Here is a 17,073-nt window from a genome sequence, read left to right as displayed (position 1 = left end):
CATGGAAATCCGTCAAACAAATCAGGCCAATACTCAGTGGGGAATAGATAAGCCCAAAATCAACAAACAAAAAACGCTCTTTTAACAGAATGAGAGTGAATAGTAATTGAGGTTAAAGGTGATAATCACACATATAGTTGCTTTATTTGTAATAGAAATCTTTATCTTGTTGTATGGTTACATGGGTTTCAGTTTATCTTGACTTGGTAGATCAGCTAACACAAGTTTCGCCCTAACGTTCTGGAAATCCTACTGCATTTTCAAGGCTGAAAAGCGATGTACAAAGGTAACCAAAATGGAGTATTAAACTACAAAAACCTCACTCCCTCCTGCTTAGTGCCATACCCACACCCATTTCGTGGCACTGCGTGATACATGCTTGCCTTCGCTTCTGTTCCCTTTTTTTTATCCAGCGACTTTACAGAGACCCTGTCTACATGTTGACGACCCTTGTCAGGTACACATCTGGTAAATCATTACCTTTTATCTACAATGGGGCACTCTTCGGCATTTGTCTGTCCACGTTTGACCTATACCACCCCCCATACTTTTTCAAAACCCAGACTATGGCTCTATGCCTTCATATTTTTATCTATGTGTAAATTATTGCTCAAAATATCTATTTCATAACTATTTTTACTTATTTTGACCAGCACTAAACTTCATTAATGCTAGAGATACTTAGAGGCCACGAGCAACAGTGTGTTCTACACAAGTAAACGTTTCTAATTTTCATTTCCAACAGCTACCTTGTAGTGTGATACTCAATAATAGTCACATTCGTACACAGCTCTTCAGCCTTGAAAAAGCCCCAGGCTTTCCGCCCTTTGGGAGAAAAATGTGTTGGCTGATCTACAGAGTTACCAAAAACTGCAATTCATGTGATCAGACAACAAGATGCAGATTTGTATGTGAACATATACATAAGAACAATAAAGCAACTACTGAACAGTATGTGTTGTGCTCGTAAATTATAGCCAAAGTTACAGTATGTGTGATTATCATCGTTAAATGTATGCACCCTACATTCTCACTCTCTCTGTTGAACATAAATAGATGGGACGGGGGGGGGGAGGGGTCTTACTCATGTTTTCACAAGTGTATTTGGCACCCGGGTTAACTACTTATTCCTGATTTACTTATAACTTTCGGTACGTTTTTAGAGCATGCACTAAATGTAGCATACATTCTGTAGGTTTAACTTACTAAACACATTTTCTGTTTCATTCAAATCAGTAAAGGGGGCCCCTGTTAAAAGGGGAGTTAAAAGTGGGAGTCAATTGTTAATAACAATAGAATTGTTTGACTAGTCTGCAAAATATTTGGCAAACGTTGAGTAGCTTTAGGTTTCTATTGGTATGCCAACTTTCTTCTAGATCCGTTAAGGGGCAAAGGTACTAGAGGGCAAAATATTTCTCTAACCAATAACTCTGGAACTGTTTATCAAATTTGCACAAAAGTTACCATGAAGTAGCATTAGTTAAATCTTGGCATGTAACGTTTCATGCGGATCTTGGTTGATGAAAAAGATGAAAGCATGGGGGGTCAAAAAAATAGTGTTTTCATTGTTAAGTGCCATAAGAAAAGTTACTCTCCAAAGCAGCAAAACATGCTGAATGGAATTTCAGCAACCCTAGCATGAAAATAAAACCTTACTCAGATACGTCCCTTTGTGCTACTTGGTGTAAATCCCCTCAGTAGGTTTTGAGATGTTGGATGGGTGTGGAAGCATTGATTCATGGAGGCTCTGCATTGGGGCCAACAACGGCTGCACATGGTTGAAGGCTGTGTGCAGTGGGGTTGGGCACATACAGGGTTGAGTATAGCACCTGGCCAGGAAAAAAAGCCATGTAACACATGGCTTGCTCACCAAGTGAAATGCTGAGGATATAAATATCAAATAAATATGAATCTATCTGCGTTGGCTATGGCAAAGATGCTCAAACACATCATCAAGAAGGCCCTGGAGTCCAATTGCCAATTCCTGTTTGTTGAGTTACTGTAGATTTTGTTCTACAGGGTGGTAAGCAGGTCTAGGGTGGAATAATGCTGTTTCTTGAAAATCCATTCACAACGTTATTGGTGGAACTCCCACTCATGGCAGACCAACAGGGACTGGCTGAAGGCATCAGCGTGTTTGTTTTCAAAACAAAGTTGATGTTTTACAGAAATATCCACTTTGTTTTCTATGTCCAGTCGCAGAATAAATATTAATCTTTTGACAAGGTGCATACCTAGTGCCCCCTTGTTTAGCTCTGTGATACACGGAGATTGTGATGTTGATTCTAATAATTATGGCTTATTTCACCAGCCCCTACCGGAAACCTTGCTGACCCAGCCACATGGCCCACAGCTTAAAAACACTAACGTGGAGGAGTTTGTCTTCCTCCATCCATCAACCTCTTTAGGAACGCTCCAGCATGTGAGACCCCAAAGGTCTCACATGTCATGCCATGATGATTCTGATTGTTGTAATTTTGAATGGAAGACCTTTGTTGAGTTTGAGATGGCAAGTGAATCTCACAACATTGAACAAAGACCCTGCCATTTCTGCCACTGGAGTTTCAACTCCTGTTGGAAGAGTTCTAGGTGGCAGCATGGAATGAGTTCTGTGCAGGAAGGCATGAGGCCCAGCAGTGACTTCTGGCTGAAATAGTACTCCATCTGCAGATGTTTGCAACCTGTAGCTTTAAGATGTGTTTCACGGATGGAAAAGACCCGCAAAGCTGTGTGTGAACAACTGCTGCCAGAAACTGGAGCCTATACCAAAACTAGTAGATGTTCCGACCTTGAGGCCCAGCTGATGGAATAGGTTGATGCAAGTATTTGTGAAGATTGAGGCTTCCTCCGTCGAGGGTGTTCCCACTAGCTAATCGCCCAGGTATGAAAATACCCGGTGGTTCTGACTCCATAGAAAGGCTGCCACCAGGGTCAGCCACATGGTAAATATCTGCGAAGGGCGACAGATTTCAGGCTAAAAGGGGAACACTCCGAACTGATAGTGCTGCCCGCCAACAAGTATCTTAAATACTGCCTCTGGTTTGGGTACATGAAAGTAAGTGTCCTCTAGATACAGGGAGGTGAGGAACACCGCTTCCTTCAGCAACAGGACTCCCTGAAGGGGCTATCATAAAAAACAAACAGAGTGTAAACAGTGTTGTGAGAAATTTGTTGAGTTTTTAGAAGTCTAGGATCAGTCTCTATCTCCTGTCTTTTTCCTCACCAGAAATAATATGGAATAGAAGCTGAGAGTCCATTGGGCCTTGGGGATATTTGTGATACTCCTTTGAGGAGAAGGAGAGCCTCCCACAAAAGTTTTGAAGATGCAAGTGAAACTTCTTTGCTGGGGGGTGATAAGGTGGTCTAAAGACAAATCCCAGTGTGTGCTCTGGTTAGACAATCTGAAGCACTCAGTGGTTGGATGTGATTTTGATCCAATCGTATAAAAAGTTTGAAATCCCTGACACCACCATAGACTGGGTGGATGGTGGTGTCAGGGCAGCATTAGTGAGTCTGGCACAGCTGGTTTTGTCTAGAGAGCATGACATGCGTGTTCCTCTCCTTTTGTCAGAAGGCCACTGGTAGATTGATACTGCTGGCCTCTGCCTAGAATGTAACCATGATATTTTAGTGAATGTCAGAGTAGTATTGCCTGCCTTGTTTGACCTTTTGGCCTGAACAACCTCGCTACTAAAGCAATCTGCTACAGCCACAAAAGGCAAGCAGTCTGTAGTGGAGATCATCCAGGGACCAGTCGGTCTGTGCCATTCTTATCAACTGCAGACCTTTGTTTATATGTTTTGTAAAGAGAAACTAAAAATCAAAGGGCCTATAGAAAATCTAGGCTTGCACCTCAGAGCAAAACTTTAGCCAACCCTGTCTTGTAAGAACTGTAGCTTCTGATAACTGACAGGTATCCATGGCTGCCTCTATTACATCGGTAGTGTCGGTCACTCCTTTAAGAACGGCTTTGTTCCTTTTATCCTCAGGAATAAGATCAACTAGAAGAGAAATGTTGCACACTTCTAGAGGTCATATCGTCCCAGAATGGCAAGGGAGATCGCCATTTGGTGGGTGTCAATGTTATGGAACTGACCCTGCGTCGAAAGTCATCTATGCTCTTCTCATCACTGTTCAGCGACATTGACACCAGTGTGATAGGGTTTTTGTATCTTCTTTGTGCCACTTCTATAATGATGGAAGACAGCTTTGGATGACCACAGAGGCGCAATGTTGTTGCCTCTGCGGCTATATATTGTTCTCCAGAACTGTAGCAGGGATCTTCATTAGTTTTAACATTCCTTTCTAAATGTAATCCAGAATCTGGATTGATTTCATCGACTTCCTAGTCATAGAGGAAGCCTTCCGTTTCTACCACTGGTAGACCAAACGTCTTGGCTGCTCTCTCAAGCAAAGAAAGAATGGAAGTCAGACAAATCATTGGGCTTTGTGCTTGATGGACGAATGACACTTGGCAAACCCAAACCAGCATGTGTGACTGCTACATTTACACTCTAGCTAAATTACTATTATAACTCCAGGAAAAGGGACGGGCAAATCCCACACTGCGACTGGTGAATGAGCCTACTGAGTGAGCCTGGCTATTTTCTGGGGGCCAAGTGCTCTCTTCAAGAAAATTTTAGCAAAAATCCGCGTAAAATCATGCAATTTACATCATGATTTTTTAATATATTGGGTAATAAAATAAAACTTTTGCATTTGGTTCTCATGGGGGTACTAATACAATTTTCCAGCACCAGACGGTTGCTCAAGGCTTTAGGACTAGTGAAGGTTAACTATTTCCACCACATTAATGAGCTAACCAGCTTCAGCCTTTGCTCACAACTCCTCAGTATTTAAAGCACGCTTACGAAATCAATTTCCAAATGTTCCTCAATGTTCATAGCACAATTGCTAGATACTTTATACTGGGTTTGTAATGGTGCTTTCAAGTGAGGGAAAAGGAATGCATTAGCTTTGAATGCTTTCCATGTGTGGTTTCATATCAAGAGTAAAGGTGCAAGATGGATTAATAAAGGTGCCTAGCATGTTGTGGGTAAACGTGTAAAAGTACTTTACATATTAGGGGCCAATATGGACTCTTGCCCCAGTACCTTAAGCATCATTACCATTCTATGCATAGTAGTGATGCAGTGCAGAGTCGCACACTCTTCACACGTCACAAGAACTTACATGTTACATGATACCCGACACACTAAATGAACATGCACTTTGCACTTGAGCCTTCCATGTCATAATGATTCATGCACACGTTGCATCAGACACTGTTATTGCAGAGTCTTTTCAGTAGAAATTACGGTTTCTCATATAGAATGTTTACTAATGTCGACAGAAATATATTTGATGTTTAACTTAAACTAAATAAGAAATGCATTTAAAATAACAATGAAATAGAATATAATCCTTTTATGTTGATTAATAAAGGGAATGACATGTAATAACAAAATATATATGCTTCATCGCAACTACAAGGATTTACAGTTATGACGTGTGTTCCATGTTACAAAGATGAAATTTAGTAATGTGTAATTTCAAACCATCCTCTTTGCTTCATTGCTGAAATCTTACTCATGATTTCTGAACATGTGCTGTATTGTCTGTGTAACTGTTAGAGACCTCGTTATTAGCTCCTAATGATCATTATATGTCGAATGTCTTAGAACTAGTCAAATGACAAAAGTTATTCAATTTATGCATTAATGTTACATATATGTACTACCAAGGTAGTTCTTAGTCATACTTACTATTGTGCGATTTGATTATCCATTGTATGCTAAGGCAATATGAACTAAAAGTACTAAGAAATATTGCATTCAAATAAGTTTAAATGTGCACATGCATATTAAATGTGCACCACTGATTTAACGTCTTAAGATAGCACTCTTTACTCTAAAGGCCTGTAATTCATTTCATAATTTAGTGTGCTCCTGTATTCTGGCGACTTGCTTTTCTTGCAGGTATTTGCAGGTATTGCTAGTCTAGAATAGATACATTTCTTGTATTAGTGATAGATGCATAGCCTGGGAAAGGAACCCCGACAACCGGCACATGAGAAACTGTCCTGGCTTAAGGTGCAGATGACTTCGGACTTTCTTTGCAGACTGTATGCTGAACTTTCTTGATGAAGCCCTTCTGCAGACACTATGGAGAACCTTCCTTGGACTCCAACTCGAACCCTTTCCTAAATACCTATCGCCTATTGAATGGACACATTGAGACAATGATGGCAGGTGCACTAGGTGTAGCGCAGAGGAAGCAGACTTTCTGCACTTTGCTTGGGCATGTCCTGAGCTGCTGAAGTTTTGAACACTAGTGGTAGAAAAGGTGCGAACAAGCACAGCTCTCCCCATACAAGAAAAAACAATCCAATTGCTAGCCCATGTACGCAAACCCCAAAAACGAAAAAATAGCATACAATTGACGCAGCGCAGCTGATGATGGTCCTGGCCAGACACACGGTAGCCATAAATTGGATGGACCAGGGAAGTCCGGATATACAAATATGGCTTAAAGATGTCAGGGAGTGGACCCTAGTAGAAGAAATACACATGAAATTAAATTGCACGGACGATAGACTACAGGCAGACCTCATGGAATGGCGAGAGCTGTGGAATTTGGCCCTCAACTCAGAGTTAGCGGAGAGCGAGCAGAGTGACACCGCATCCAGTGTGAGCGGAACAGAAGCAGTTGAAAACCAGGGAGGGGAGGGGGCTGGTGTGCACGTTGAATTAATGCTTACCTCTTTGCTTATGGTTTACTATGATGAAGCCGATATTGTATCCCTGATTGTCAAGAATATTAATGCTTTTAATTATGATGATGGCCTTGGCATGCTAGAGGTTGTGCACATGATACCTACGAACTATTGTATGTTGTAATGTTGGTTGTTTAAATCACTAAAAATGAAAAAGAAAGTAAAAAAAAAACATCTTTAATGAAGTGATTTGTAGGTGATCAGTTCATGGCTAGAGAGAGTGTGTCTTGAGTTGGTGGCTCTAATTTCAACACATGCATTTCGAAAGCTGATGCAATGTTTTGGTGTTCTGCACAATCAACAGTTTAGAGAGCCAGAATCCTATAAATTATAAGAGTCAGGCAAGCAGAATAAGGGCACATGACATTTCCTTATTCAGATTCCTATGCCCCGTAAGTCACTTCTGTTCTGATCCCACCTGAATATGAAAATATATCTATATATATATATTTTCATATTCAGGTGGGATCAGAACAGAAGTGACTTACGGGGCATAGGAATCTGAATAAGGAAATGTAATGTGTGTGTACATACTGGTGTATTACATCACAGATCTGCATACATTATTGTCTAATAATGTTCAGAACCTAGTTTCAACATCATTTTGATAGATGACAATGGGGGAGGAGTTTGTAGATTATGTTTAGAAGGGAAAAGTTTATTTCTATGCAAAGTAAAGAAAGAGGGCGGGGTAGAGCTGTGGAACAAATAAGGGTGCTTAGGCCCAGACTCTCACTTACCTGGACCGGTCCTCACACCAGTCTAGCCCAATTTGGACCCAGCCACTTTGTCTCGAGGCTCCCACCTCCCTCTTTTCTTCTGCTCTCTGTTCTCACCCCTTGAGCTCATTTGTCCTTTCCGTGCTCCATCTATTTTGTATTCTTTTGTGCTCTTTTTGGGCCTCCTTGTGCTCTTTTTGTGCTCCCTTGGGCTATTTTCGGCTTTTGTTGTGCTATTTGTGCCCCTTTTGCACTATTTGTAGTCTTCTGTGTACTTTTGTGCCGTCTTTTTGCATTTTCTGTGCCCTTTTCTTCATTTGCACCTTTCACTCACTTGGGCCTTCTCATCCGAGTCAGGCCTTCTACCCAACTGGTGAACACACGCAGCGGCCCTCCATCCCCTCCTGTGCTTTTCCTGCCTCATGCCCGCTAATTATCTGTGTTCCTGACACATTTCCTTCCTGCCAATTCTTCTCATGCTGCGAAGTGCTACCTACCACTCGTAGAGTTCCTACCCCCTCCCTGAACCTACTTAATGGCAGCCACTATACGACCACATTGAGTAGGGTGCCTAGGCCCAGCCCCACACTTCCTTGGACCGGTCCCCTTACCAGTATAGCATTGTTAGCAGTCTAGTAGTTGGGGTGGGCGGAGTTAGCAGGGTGAGGGGAAGAGGAGGAGTCATACCGGATGAAGGGCAGTTAGAGTAGGGACAGGGTGAGAACAAGTTGTACTGAATAAAGCTCTTGAGATAAGATCTGTGTCTGTCCTCATTACAATAGGGACATGACAACTGGCGACGAGGGTGGGATCAGGCAAACCCACTAATTACAATACCTCACAAGAGCGCCCCGTCCCAGGCAGCCTCGAGGCGAAGAGAACGCTGCCCAAGGGAGACGAAGTTGCTGCCTGAGAAAAGAAGCTAGCAGCAGGTGACCCTATCCCTCCAGGAGTCGAGAGGGACCCAAGAGGGAGCCGAAGCACCGAGCGCTGAATCGCTCGAAGAAGAGACGCTGTTCGCGCCGAAACGCGACTCACGCGTGAAGCGTGCAAGAACTGGTGAGCGCTGCACGAGCAGAAGTCGGGAGCCCACTCCGACTCTGCCAAGCCCCAAAAGTGAAAGAAAAGTGCCTCAGTGTGGAGGACATCGCCCCCACGAAGGTCTGCTGCCCCCACAAAGGTCTGCTGCTAAGCGCTGCTGAGCGCGTTGAAGTCTGAGCCCGAGTGAGGTCCGGGGTCGGACAACCTCACGCCCGATGCGTGAGTTTTGGCACGCCGCCGCTGAAGGAGCGCGGGACTCTGCAAAATAAGGCGGGAGCCCACCCCAACCTCACCTGATTGTAGCAGTGACCGAAGGGAGCCGAATCTGGAAGGTGCTGCCCCTGAAAACGACTGCCGGTGAGTCCAAAGTAAAGGTGTTGGGCCGAGTGAGCAGGGAGAAAGTAGTGCATGCAAACAACTACGGCGGCCATCTTGAAGTCAGGCAGAGTGTCTAACACGTGGGAACGAGACACGAAGATTACAGAGAGACCTTTATCAAACGTGAGACAACACAGGGGAACAATAATACTAATAAATAAGCACGAGCAAGCCCAAACGAATCTAGAGAAGAGACGACTGCGAGCGCCACTCCCAAGCACCAGTGGGCAGACTAGTTCACGGCATAAAAAGGTGGGAAGCGCGCACCACCAACATGGTGACTCCTGATAATTCTCCACAGCGAAATGAAGCCAAACCCATTGTGGCAGGAGGGTCACACCTGCGGGCCCCAGAACCACTAACACTAACCACAGGAGGGGGCAGGTGCCCCATGTGGCAAGAGTGGCTTGAAGATTTCGAAAATTATATGGAGGGATCTAAAGTGACCGTTGACAAAGAAAAGCTAATCGCACTTCGCAACTTGGCAGGTAGAGAAATAAACAAAATAATTAAGGACCTTCCTACTGCGGACGCCGATACCTACGACAAAGTGCGTGAAGCGCTGAACAAGAAGTTTCTCCATAAGAGAAATGTGGACTATGAGCGTCACACATTCCACCAAGCACGCCAAGGAAAGGATGAGGCGATGAGTGCCTTCACCACCCGACTGCGACGGCTATCAAGGCATTGTGAATTTGACACCTTTGCAACCGATGCTGCCATAAAATCGCAAATCATAGACGGGTGTCACTCAGAAACCCTTAGAAGGCGGCTGCTAAGAAAACCTCACAACATAGATGAGATTGAAGAAATTACGAGGATATATGACCAAGCCGAGGAACACGCCACCACAATTGAAACTGGGCGCCATGTGAGCCATGAACATGTACGTCGCGTCCAAGCTAAAGGCAACAGTCGAAGAAGCTCAAAAGATAAGCAGTGGAGGTCGCAACCATTGTCTTATCAAAGACGCTCGGAGATTAAAAGGCGGGAACCGGGGCAGAGAGAAAGAAGACCGGAAAAGACAAGAAAATGCTACAGATGCGGGTATGACTACCCTCATGTGGATGCCTGCCCTGCCATGGGTCAGAGATGTAGGAAGTGTGGGCGGACGAACCACTTCGAAGCCATGTGTGGGGATTATCACAAAGAGAGGCGAGGTGAACCGACCAGGTTGTCCCGCTCGGACACCAGAAAACACCACATAAGGGCCGTTCCAAGAAAATCCACTGTATCCTCAGGCTCATCTCACTCAAGCCGAGAATCGCAAAGATCCAGATGGGAACGTAGATCACCATCCCGAGACTCTAGATCGTCGTCCAGAGACTCCGTATATACCATTGAATATGTGAACATGATTGCGGACCCTGACCAACTAAAAAAATATCCACGTCTAGACATAAAGGTAGGGAATCATGACACCAAGTTCGTGCTAGACAGCGGGGCATCACTGAACTATATCCCAGTAACGGAATACGAGAGGATGAGCCCTAAGCCGCCACTGACAGATGCACCAGTCCGAGTCTTTACTTGGATGTCTAAAAGACCACTCTAATGCCTGGGAAAATTCCCAACGACACTACAACATGACGACATCACCATACCAGCAGTCATACACGTCATCAAAGGTCCGGAAGCTGACGGTCTACTCAGCCTACCAACAGCAGAGGGTCTCCGCCTTGTTGAGATCCTCTTCAAAGTCAACGATAATCAAGACATTGTCAACAAGTTCCCCAGGTTGTTTCAAGGGCTAGGGAAGATGAAGGATTGTCAAATACATCTGCACATTAACGAACAGATCAGGCCAGTAGCCCAACACCCTCGACGGGTACCATTTCATCTCCAGAAAGCTGTCGAAGATGAACTTCATGACCTCCTGTCCGCTGACATAATCGAACGGACGGATGGCCCGACCCCATGGGTTTCACCAGTGGTCATAGTGCCCAAGAAAGGCACCACTGGCAAGGTGAGACTGTGTGTGGACATGCGATTGCCCAACACCGCAATTGAGAGAGAACGTCATCCTGGGCCAAACCTGAACGACATGATCTCTGCTCTGAACGGGGCGAGGGTGTTCTCAAAATTGGATTTAAACAAAGGCTACCATCAGCTGGAGTTGGATGCCAAGTCCCGTTATATTACAACGTTTGCAACCCACCTAGGGCTTTTCAGATACAAGAGACTGAGCTTTGGGGTGTCATCGGCTGCAGAAATCTTTCAAGAGGCGATTCGGAAAATTATTCAACACATCCCCAACACACTAAACTACAGCGATGACATCCTAGTATATGGCTCTGATGTCCGTGAACATGATATAGCACTTGATCGCGTTTGTCACGCTCTGTTAGACGCAAACCTGACATTAAACAAAGATAAGTGTGAGTTCCATCAGTCCACTTTAAAATTCTTCGGCCACATCTTCTCAAGCGCAGGAATGAAGCCTGATCCAGACAAGATAGCAACCCTGAACAACACCAAGAGCCCTCAGGATGTCAATGAACTAAGATCGTTCCTAGGGATGGCCAGCTACTGTGCCCGCTACATCCGGGACTACGCGACCATCAGTCACCCCCTTCGCATCCACACTAAACAAGGTCAGCCGTTCGACTGGACCCCCCAGTGTGAACAGGCGTTCAGGGAGATCAAACATGCAGTGGAGTCCGCTAACAATCTCTCGTACTTCAACCCGAGACGGAAGACGGAAATCACTGTCGACGCTAGCCCTGTGGGGCTGGGGGCTATTTTGGCACAATATGACGATGACTCTGACCAGCGGCGCATCGTTGCATATGCCAGTCGCAGCTTGTCCGATCCTGAAAAGGCGTACTCGCAACCCGAGAAGGAAAGCTTAGCTGTGGTATGGGCATGTGAACATTTTCATGTTTTCATTTACGGCAAGCACTTTACCTTGATCACTGATCACCAGGCGCTAGTCACCATCTACGGCAACCCCAGATCCAAAATGCCTCCGAGGATCGAGAGGTGGGGCCTGAGACTCCAGGAGTATACCTTTACTATTGTCCACAAACCCGGGAAGGCTGAAAGTCGGCCGACTATATGTCTCGTCATCCTCATGCATCTTCGGATTTTGGCCCTTCCATTGCCGAGGAGTACATCCGCTTTGTGGCTGACAGAGCATTGCCACCCGCTATCCCGATGGAAGCTATCCGAGAAGCCACGGCACAAGATGCTATCCTGCAGAAAGTGCTTCGCAGGATCCAATCCAATCGGTGGAGACATGATCCTCAAGAAGAAAGCAATGACCTAGCGAGCAAACAAGAAATGCAAGCATTCCGACACGTCTGTGACGAACTATCTGCCACCGCAGACGGAATAATACTAAGAGACCAACGGATCGTGGTTCCCAAACAATTGCGGCAAGGTGTCATTGATCTTGCACACGAAGGTCATCGAGGGATAGTAGCAACAAAGCGAGCCCTCAGGGAACGTGTATGGTTTCCTCTCCTCGACCAAATGGTAGAGTCCACTCTGAAAGACTGTCATCTGTGTCAGCTGACCAACAAAGGAGACCCGCCAGCCCCCCTGCAAATGACTGACCTACCTAAGGGAGTGTGGCAAGAACTCGCCATGGACTTCTATGGGCCACTATCCTCTGCCAAGTATGTGGTTGCCATAATTGATGAATACTCTAGATATCCCATCGCGCAATTCGTACCGTCCACCAGTGCAGCCAGCACCATCAAGGTGCTTGATGAAGTATTTGCGCAATGGGGCGTCCCCAGAGAGGTGAAAACAGACAATGGACCCGCATTCAATGGGCAGGAATTCAGCGCATTTGCGAAACACATGGATTTCAATCACAGGAGGATCACACCGCTCTGGCCTCAGGCGCACCATTGAAAGATTTATGGCCACAATCAAAAAGACATTTCAGCAGGCCACGGCTGAGAAGAGAGACCTGCAGGTAGCCCTCAACGAGGTCCTCCGAGCCTATAGGACAACTCCCCACTCGACCACCGGAAAGTGCCCGGCAACACTCATGCTAGGACGTCCGATGAGAAATCGCATCCCCACCAGGGAAGGAGCCCTGCGAGCTGTGTCGCCAGTTCGCAATCACCAAGAGGTAACAGTGACTGACAAACATAACAAAGAGAAGATGAAGTCGTATGCAGATACCAAGAGGAGAGCGCGGTCTTCATCCCTACATGAAGGAGACTATGTCCTTGTCAAACAGGAGCAACAGCGGAAAACAGACTCTCGATTCCGAAATGAACCTCTGCTGGTTACCCAGCAGAATGGCACCATGCTGACAGAGGAATCGGATCACCGCCGAATTACGAGAAACATTTCACACTTCAAGAGGTGCCCTCGAGACATGAGTGGATCCTCGAGAGATATGACCGACATGCCCACCTCCGAGGAGTCTGACCCTGGTGTCCCGGAGAGCGGAAGTCAGTCAAGTGAACTGCTGGGTGATGATCAGAATGTCGACAGGTCCTTACGGCCTCGCCGAGATATTAAACCACCAAAGAGACTCATTGTAGAGATGGACTAAAGACTGTTTTCATTATTGTTAAGAAAGGGGGAGATATAGCTTTGTTAGCAGTCTAGTAGTAGGGGTGGGCGGAGTTAGCAGGGTGAGGGGAAGAGGAGTCGTCGTACCGGATGAAGGGCAGTTAGAGTAGGGACAGGGTGAGAACAAGTTGTACTGAATAAAGCTCTTGAGATAAGATCTGTGTCTGTCCTCATTACAATAGGGATATGACAACCAGTCCAAGCCCTTTCCGATCCGGCTCCTTCGCCTCAAGGCTCCCACCTCGCTTCTTCAGCTCGCTTAACCCTCTGCTCTCTGTTCTCACCCCTTGAGCTCCTTTTGTGCTTTGTTTTGCTCATTTGTGTTCTGCTCCTCTGTGGTATTTTCTTATTTTTGTGTGCCCTTTTTGTGCTATTTGTGCCTTTTGTACCCCTCTCTCATCTTTTGTGCCCTCTGTTTGGTCTATCTGTGCTATTTTCTGCTTTTGCTCATTCACTCACCCCGAATCAGGCCTTCTGGAGCCCCCCACAACCCCTCCTGCGCTTTACCCGCCTTTGCCTATTCCATTACCCATGTTGCTGCCGTGTTCTGCTTCCCCTGCCGCTGTAGCCCCTCCCGCACTTCTATCACCTCCCATGGCCTAATTAATGGTGGTTGGTGTGTGGTCGAAGATGCACCAAAGGCAAGCCTGTTTGCACCCATCTGCGCTTGGACCCTGCGCAGCACCAGGAACCCTGGTTCAATCAGCTGCTAATGATACTCTGCAGCATTCCTTTGATCACTCGACTTGGGATACCTCTTCTCCCGCAGCTACAGCACCAAACAGCATGGTAGGAACTTTCACCTGCACTCACTGCTGGTTTTACTGCAGCCACCCACCCAGGCACACACACACCAGCAATGCCATCATCACCCATGTACAACACCACATGCCACAACAAACTCAGACAACATCCTTCACTCGAATGCATGGTAGTCCACACACAATCACTCAGCAAATATGAGACCGAAATCTGGGACCTGCTGAGCGAGGACGCACCAGACATTCTCTTCCTCACTGAAAACTGACTAAACTCCACACTGGCCCCCGACATCGCAGTGACAATCCCAGTAGGCTACATGATCACACGACAGGACTGCGTCAACAAGCTAGGGGTAGGACTTGCAATCATCTGCACAGAATTTATCAAATGCTCAAAATTCATGGAGAATGCCACCTCATTCTTGGAACATCTGAACTTCAAGCTGCAAATCTCAGAAAACTTCATATTGATTGGAACCCTTGCCTACCGTCACCCAGAACACGGGCCACCTTCACCAGCTTTATCAAAGACTTTATCATCCTCTTCACCATTGGCCACAGAGCCTACGGACTCCTCAGCGACTCTAATTTCCACTTAGAAATCAGGACTGACCCCTGCACCACAGCCCTCTGGGAAAGCCTGGGCAACATCAGACTGACACAGCTCATATCAGAAACCAACACACACACCGCGGGACACACACTGGACTCCATATTCACTATCAGCGACAGAATCAAATACAATGCCACCTTCCTGCTCACTTGGACCGACCACTCCATCATCCACTTCCAAATCAACACAGCACTAATCAACACACCTACTAGTACCAACCTACCAGGCTGAAATTGGGTAAAATAATAAGCACAGAAACAGATTGGCTCAGTGCCTTCAGCATGAATCACCCCAACCCCACAGACAACCTCAACAACTGGATTAAGAATTGTGCTGACTTCCTGGCACCCAGCAAGTTAAGAAGGTCCAAAAAGCAAAACAGCTGGTACACAGAGGAACTTCGAAACACCAAACAGCATTGTAAACAGATAGATAGGAAATGGAAAGCCAACCACAAAACCAACTATGAGGCACTCATACGCTACCACCAGAAACTAAAAGAAACCAAGAAAAGAGCACTAGTAGAGCGCATTGAAGGAAGCTCCAACAGGTGTTAGGAGAGCTTCTTAATCTGCAATGATTTCACCACACAGTCAGCCTCTGTCAACATCGCCCCTCCCTAGAACTCTATCAAACTTCTTCCACAGCAAAATCGCAAACATCTACAAGCAACTTTGAACACCAACCTGACCTCAGTAAACGTATCGCCAACTTACCCATCACCAACCAAGAGGGCCACCTGACAGAAAGGATAATTCTCAGCAGACAGGGCACAGCGCCAATTATGCAGACTACACACTCAGGAGCCCCAACGGATCCCTGCCCCCACCACATCTACAACTTGAGAGCATCTCTAATCAGCACCATACTCACCCACATCATCAACACATCTTTCATGATAGCCATATTCCGAGATGACAGTCAACGCTCTCCTCAAGAAACCATCAGCTGGCCCTAGCAAACAATGTCCGACCCTGTTCCGCTATCTAGCCAAAGTGATTGAGAAGGCCGTCAACAAACAACTCTTGACCCACCTCGAGACTCAACATCAGCTGGACTATGCCCAATTAGGAATCAAAAAGAACCACAGCACCAAAACAGCACATTAAGAACCCAAAGATTAAGAATGCCAGACTTCACTTCAGAGACAAAAAACCTGATCTGCAGAGTTCCCCAGGGGTCATTCCTCAGTTCCACCCTGTTCAATGTCTACATGACAACGTTCGACAACATCATCTGATCCCAACACATCACCATCATCTCCTACACCGATTGCAGTAAACTCATCCTCTCACTGGCAGACAAGACAACTACCACCAGAACCAACTGCACCCAGTACATGACCGTGGTAGCAGAGTGAATGAGGGAAAATTGCTTGAAGCTCAACTCCGACAAGATGGAAGTACTGGTCTTCGAAAATAAGACCTTGCCATGGTGAAGAGCAGTTAAGGTTAAAGAGTGAGAGTTGAAAGGTAAAGTATGAGGAGGGAGAGATGAGGGCTATGATTTGAGGATGAGAGTTGAGGAACGAGCAGTAAGGCAGGAGGACTGATGCATGAGGGATGAAGAGTGAAGGAAGATAAATGATAGATAGGGACAAAGAGAGATGGAGTATGGGGGATAAAGACTAAGGAAAGAATAGTAATAGATTGAAAAGTGAGGGATGTAGACTGAGGGGAGAGAGAAGGGTTGAGTAGAGTGTTAAGAAAAATTAGAGATGAAGAATCATGGTTGATGAGTAAGGATTAAGAAGAGAGGCATGGGGTTTGAAAATTGAAGGGTAAAGAATGAGGAGCGAGGGTTGATGAGTCAGGGATGAGAAGTGAACACTCAAAATTAAGGAAAAACAAGCATGAGTTACATGGAAAGGTATGTCCCAGCAAAGGGGAGAAATCAAAGAAGGGGAATGGTTTAGGCAAATACAATCACACAAATACACAGACTAATCTATTGTGAGTGACACATACAAGGTGTTCCACATTCATAGTTCTGTCACATACTTGCTTGTTTCTCCTTTGATGCTTTTTTTCTATTTCCTTTTTGCAGTAGCATGGGGCGTCTAGGTGAGCCAGAGTTAGATGTGTTCTCCTCCCCCTCGTCTTCCCCTACAAGAAAATACAAAATGTGGTGTCTCAAGCTAGCCTCCATGCTGTGCCCTCTGAAGATCTTACTAGGCATTCTAAATCTCTAAACACAGGGGTCTGGGAGTTAGGTGGGGAGTTACAGTTGTCATTTGGAAAGTGCAATTAT

General features: G+C 45.7%; 1 protein-coding gene across 6 annotated transcripts in view; it reads right to left on the bottom strand.

The window, feature by feature from the left end:
* OSBP2 (oxysterol binding protein 2) overlaps positions 1 to 17,073 on the bottom strand; it is a 1,786,946-nt gene that overhangs the window by 11,740 nt on the left and 1,758,133 nt on the right. For all 6 annotated transcript variants that reach the window (XM_086943307.1, XM_086943309.1, XM_086943310.1 and 3 more), the window contains one exon: positions 16,824 to 16,928. In XM_086943307.1, the coding sequence (XP_086799433.1) occupies positions 16,824 to 16,928 (105 nt within the window). The remainder of the gene's footprint in view (positions 1 to 16,823; positions 16,929 to 17,073) is intronic.

Source organism: Lissotriton vulgaris, chromosome 11 (genome assembly GCF_964263255.1).
Source record: "Lissotriton vulgaris chromosome 11, aLisVul1.2, whole genome shotgun sequence".
Classification (NCBI taxonomy): Eukaryota; Metazoa; Chordata; class Amphibia; order Caudata; family Salamandridae; genus Lissotriton; species Lissotriton vulgaris.
This window is presented reverse-complemented; position numbering and strand designations above follow the sequence as displayed.